Below are 5,664 nucleotides of genomic sequence, written 5' to 3'. Positions count from 1 at the left end.
GAGGAAATGGACAAATTTCTAGAAACTCACTGCCTACCTAAACTGACACAAACAGAGGTAGAAAAACTGAATAAACCCATAACAAAAGAAGAGATTGAAAAGATAATTTAAAAACTCCCAACAAAAAAAAGCCCTGGCCAGGATGGCTTCACTGGATAATTCCACCAAACTTTCAGAGAAGAGTTAACACCACTACTACTAAAGGTATTTCAGAGCACAGAAAAGGAAGGAATAGTCCCAAACTCATTCTATGAAGCCAGTGTAACGCTGATACCAAAACCAGGTAAAGATACTACAAAAAAAGAAAATTACAGACCTATATCCCTCATGAACTTTGACGCAAAAATTGTCAACAAAATTCTAGCCAATAGAATTCAGCAACATATCAAAAAAATAATTCACTATGATCAAGGGGGATTTATACCACGCATGCAGGGGTAGTTTAACATTAGAAAAACAATCAAAGTAATGCATCACATAAATAAAAGACAAGAACCACACGATCTTATCAATCGATGCAGAAAAGGCATTTGACAAAGTCCAACACCTATTCATGAGAAAAACTCTCGACAAACTAGGAATGAACAGAAGGGAAATTACTCAATATAATTAAGGGCATTTATACAAAGCCAACAGCCAACATCATCCTAAATAGAGAGACTTTGAAAGAGTTCCCCTTGAGAACAGGAACCAGACAAGGATGCCCTTTATCACCACTCTTAGTCAACATTGTGCTGGAGGTCCTAGCTAGAGCAATTGGGCTAGAAAAAGAAATAAAAGGGCATCCAAATTGGTAAGGAATAAGTCAAAGTATCTGTATTTGCAGATGATATGATCTTATACACAGAAAACCCCAAAGAACCCACAAGAAAATTACTGGAACTAATAGAAAACTTCAGCAAAGTTTCAGGATACAAGATAAACATACAAAAATCAGTTGGATTCCTTTAGACCAACAAAAAGAACCCTGAAGAGGAAATCACCCAATCAATATCATTTACAATAGCCCCCAAGAAGATAAAATACTTACGAATAAATCTAACCAGAGATGTAAAAGATCTATACAATGAAAAAGTACAAGACACTACTGCAAGAAACCAAGAGACCTGCATAAGTGGAAAAATATACCTTGCTCATGGATAGGTAGACTCAACATTGTGAAAATGTCAGTTCTTCCAAGAGCGATCTTCAGATACAATGCAATCCTGATCCAAATTCCAGTGGCATTTTTTAATGAGATGGAGAAACAAATCACCAACTTCATATGGAAAGGGAAGAGGTACCGAATAAATAAAGCATTACTCAAGAAGAAGAATGAAGTGGGAGGCCTCACACTTCCTGATTTTAGAGTCTATTATACTGCCACGGTAGTCAAAACAGCTAGGTACTGGGACAACAACAGATACATGGACCAGTGGAACAGAATTGAGAATCCAGACACAAATTCATCCACCTATGAGCAGCTGATGTTTGACAAAGGCCCGAAGTCCATTAACTGGGGAAAAGACAGTCTGTTTAACAAATGGTGCTGGCATAACTGGACAACCATCTGTAAAAAACTGAAACAAGACCCATACCTCACACCATGCACAAAAACTAACTCAAAATGGATCAATGACTTAAACATAAAATCGAAAATGATAAAGATCACGAAGAAAAAATACAGACAATGCTAGGAGCCCTAATACATGGCATAAACACAATAGAAACCAGAAGTAACAATGGACAAGCACCAGAGGAGAGACTAGATAACTGGGAGCTCCTAAAAATCAGATACTTATGCTCATCAAAAGACTTCATCAAAAGAGTAAAAAAACAACTTACAGACTGGGGAAAAATTTTTTGGCTACAACAAATCCAATCAGAGACTAATCTCTAAAATCTACAAGATACTGCAAAATCTCAACAACAAAAAGACACATAACCCAACTAAAAAATGGGCAAAGAATATGAACAGGCACTTTGCCAAAGAAGATATTCAGGTGGCTAACAGACACATGAAGAAATGCTCACGATCATCAGCCCTCAGAGAAATGCAGATCAAAACTACAATGAGATATCATCTCACCCCAACAAAGCTAGCATTAATCCAAAAAACACAAAATAATAAATGCTAGAGAGGTTCTGGAGAGACGGGAACACTTACACACTGTTGGTGGGAATGTAAAATGGTACAACCACTTTGGTAATCAATTTGGCACTTCCTTAAAAAGCTAGAAATAGAAGTACCATAGGATCCAGCTATCCCACTCTTGGAGTATATCCTAGAGAAATAAGAGCTGTCACACGAATAGATAAATGTACACCTAGGTTTATTGCAGCACCATTCACAATAGCATAAAGATGGACACAACCTAGGTGCCCATCAACAGATGAATGGATAGACAAATTATGGTATATCCACACAATGGAATTTACAACTCAATGATAAAGAACGATGAAGCTGTGAAACATAACATGGAGGAATCTGGAGGGCATTATGCTGAGGGACTTTCGTCAGTCACAGAAGGACAAATATTGTATAAGACCACTATTATAGGAACTCAGGAAAAGGTTTAAACACAGAGGACAATATTATTTGATGGTTATGAGGGTGGAGAGGGAGGGTGAGGGTTATTCACTAAGTAGTTGACAAGAATCATCTCAGGTGAAGGGAAGAACAGCACACACTACAGGGGAAGTCAGCACAACTCGACTAAATCAAACCTAAGAAGTTTCCTGAATACAATCAAACACTTTGAGGGACAGAGTAGCAGGGGTAGGGATCTGGGGACCATGCTTTCAAGGGACATCTAGGTCAACTGGCATAACAAAGCTTATTAAGAAAATGTTCTGCATCCTACTTCGGTGAGTGGCATCTGATATCTTAAAAGCTTGCAAGTGGCCCTCTAAGATTCATCAATTGGTCCCATCCACCTGGAGTAAAGCAGAATGAAGAACACCTGAGTCACAAGGAAAGTATCAGCCCAAGAGACAGAAAGGGCCACATAAACCAGAGACTTCATCAGCCTGAGACCAGAAGAACTAGATGGTGCCTGGCTACCACCAACGACCGCCCTGACAGGGAACACAACAGAGAGTCCCTGGTGGGGCAGGAGAAAGGTGGGGTGCAGAATTGAAATTCTAGTAAGAAGAGCAGACTTAATGGTCTGACTGAGACTGGAGAAACCCCCCGGAAAGCATGGCCCTTGGATTCTCTATCAGCCCAGAACTGAAACAATTTCCGAGGCCAACTCTTCAGACAGGGATTGGACTGGACTGTGGGACATAAAGTGATGCTTGTGAGGAGTGTGCCTCTTAGCTCAAGTAGATATAAGAGACTAAACAGGCAGCTTCTGTCCAGAGGTGAGATAGGAAGGCAGAGAGGGTTAGGAACTGGCTGAATGGAAATGGGAAATCCGGGGTGGAAAGGAGGAGTGCGCTGTCACAGTACGGGGAGAGCAATTAGGGTCACATAACAATGTATGTATAAATTTTTGTATGAGACACTAACTTGAAATGTAAACTTCATTTAAACTACAACAATAAAAAAAAAATCAAATGATGCATTTCATTGGGCAAATCTGCTGCAAAAGACCTCTTTAAAGTGTTAAAAAGCAAAGATGTCACCTTGATGACTAAGGTGCTCCTGACCCAAGGCATGGTATTTTCAATGGCCTCATATGCATGTGAAAGCTGGACAATGAGTAAGGATGACAGAAGAAAAATTGCCTTTGAATTATGGTGTTGGTGAAGAATAGTGAATATACAACGGACTGTGAGAAGAAGGAACAAGTCTATGTTAGAAGAAGTACAGCTAGAACGCTTCTTAGAAATGAGGATGGCAACATTTCATCTCATGTAATTTGGACATGTGATCAGGAGGTACCAGTCCCTAGAGAAGGACATCATGTTTGGTAGAGGGTCAGCAAAAAAGAGGAAGACCCTCAATGAGATGAATTGACACAGTGGCTGCAACATTAGAGTCACACACGGCACTGATTGTGAGGATGGCGCAGAACTGGGAAGTGTTTCGTTATGTTGTACATAGGGTCGCTATGGGTCAACTCAAAAGCACCCAACAACAACAGTATCTAAAAAGAGATTGATTTAAATCATTCTCTACACTAATCCAGCTTTTTTGCCTTTTTTTGCCTTTTTGTGGTCATCTTTCTACCTGATACAGATTTTCTGACAACTTTATTTAGGTATTATTTACATATCATAAAATTCACTCATTTTAAGTGTACAATTCAATTATTTAATTATTTCTAATAAATTAATAGAGTCGTGCAACTATTATCACCATCCAATTTTAGAACATTTTCATCACCCTCAAAAAACTGCTTTGTGCTCACTTGCAGTAATTTTCAATCTCACTTCAAACCCCAAGCAGCCACTCATCTACTTTCTCTCTCCATAGATTTGTCTTTCTGTACATTTCATATAAATGGAATCATACACCATGTCTTTTAGTGTCTGCCTGTTTTTACTTAGCATGATGTTTTCAAGGTTCCTCCATGTTGTAGCATTGTTTGAATATTCTGCATCTGGTTTATACATTTACCAGTTTAGGTTGGTCCAATTTTTTTTTTTTTGTCAGTTATGCATAATGCTACTATGAGTGGTTGCTAATCTCAACATTTGGATGTAGGTTTTTACTCCTCCACCTAGAAGAGAACACACGGATTTCCTCCTTTTTGGTTTTTTCCAGCTGTATAGCATTTTTATGCTTGGATGTACCATATTTATCTAGTCCTCTGCTGATAGGCAATTAGATTGTTTCCACATCTAAATTTCTGCAAAAACAACAAAAATCTGCTATCATCCCCATTTTACTGACAAGGGCATCGAGGTCCAGAGACGGGGAAAACGTTGTCAGAGGTTACCCTGAAAGCTAAGGACTCAAGTTCTGATCCTCCAGTTCCCATCCCATGCTCTTCAACTGCTCCTTAGTCCAGACAGGATCCCCACCAGCCCAAACGGCCCCAGGAAGCTCCAGAAAGGCCTAAGAAGCCAGCCGCTTAATTCAGGTTCCTGGATTTCCGTTCGCCCCCTAGAGGCATCTGGAAACCGCTCGGCAGCGCTCCAACACACCCCGACCAGCAGGGGACAATGCTGCCATCACGATAGCACTGGCTGGATCTCCTCGCGGTGCCCCTTTCCCTCGAGTCCCCAACGTACTTCCGGCACTTACGGAACTCTAGTGCAGCCGGATGTGCAGCGTGGGGACGCAAGCGCGCAAGGCGGCAGGAGTTGCTTCTGGCCGCGTCGGTGGTCTGAATTGAGTTACAGCGGCAAAGAAAAAATGGAGACAATTCTGGAGCAGCAGCGGCGATATCATGAGGAGAGGGAACGGCTCATGGACGTCATGGCCAAAGAGATGCTCACTAAGAAGTCCACGGTGAGTAGGGACTGGGCAGGGGCTACTCGTAAGTCTGGGCCCCCAGCCCGGTGTTTAACCGCTGAGCGCTCTTTGGCCTCCGACCCGCTGCTCCTCCTGCTCCCCCACCCTCCTGGGGGCTCCGTCTCCGAGTTGCAGCCTTGGTAACCTCCTCCTTAGGCCGAGCGCCCCGGAGGCCTCTTTGCTTCTGCCGCTAAGACCTGAGAAGATAAGCTCCGCCCTCGGGCGGCTTTTCCAACTCCAGGACTCCGACTAACGGCGTCTGTGTCACCTTTGTCTTT

General features: G+C 41.8%; 1 protein-coding gene across 1 annotated transcript in view; it reads left to right on the top strand.

Moving 5' to 3' along the window:
* Positions 1 to 5,193: 5,193 nt before the first annotated feature.
* The window catches only part of LOC101341305 (splicing factor 3A subunit 3), a 32,193-nt gene continuing 31,722 nt past the window's right edge, over positions 5,194 to 5,664 (top strand). Inside the window, exon 1 of the mRNA XM_023727045.1 lies at positions 5,194 to 5,526. Within this exon, the coding sequence (XP_023582813.1) occupies positions 5,288 to 5,526 (239 nt within the window). The 5' untranslated portion in view covers positions 5,194 to 5,287. The remainder of the gene's footprint in view (positions 5,527 to 5,664) is intronic.

Source organism: Trichechus manatus, unplaced genomic scaffold, assembly GCF_000243295.1.
Source record: "Trichechus manatus latirostris isolate Lorelei unplaced genomic scaffold, TriManLat1.0 scaffold00015, whole genome shotgun sequence".
Taxonomy (NCBI): domain Eukaryota; kingdom Metazoa; phylum Chordata; class Mammalia; order Sirenia; family Trichechidae; genus Trichechus; species Trichechus manatus.
The sequence above is the reverse complement of the archived record's forward strand: the minus strand, read 5'-3'. Positions and strand labels throughout refer to the sequence as shown.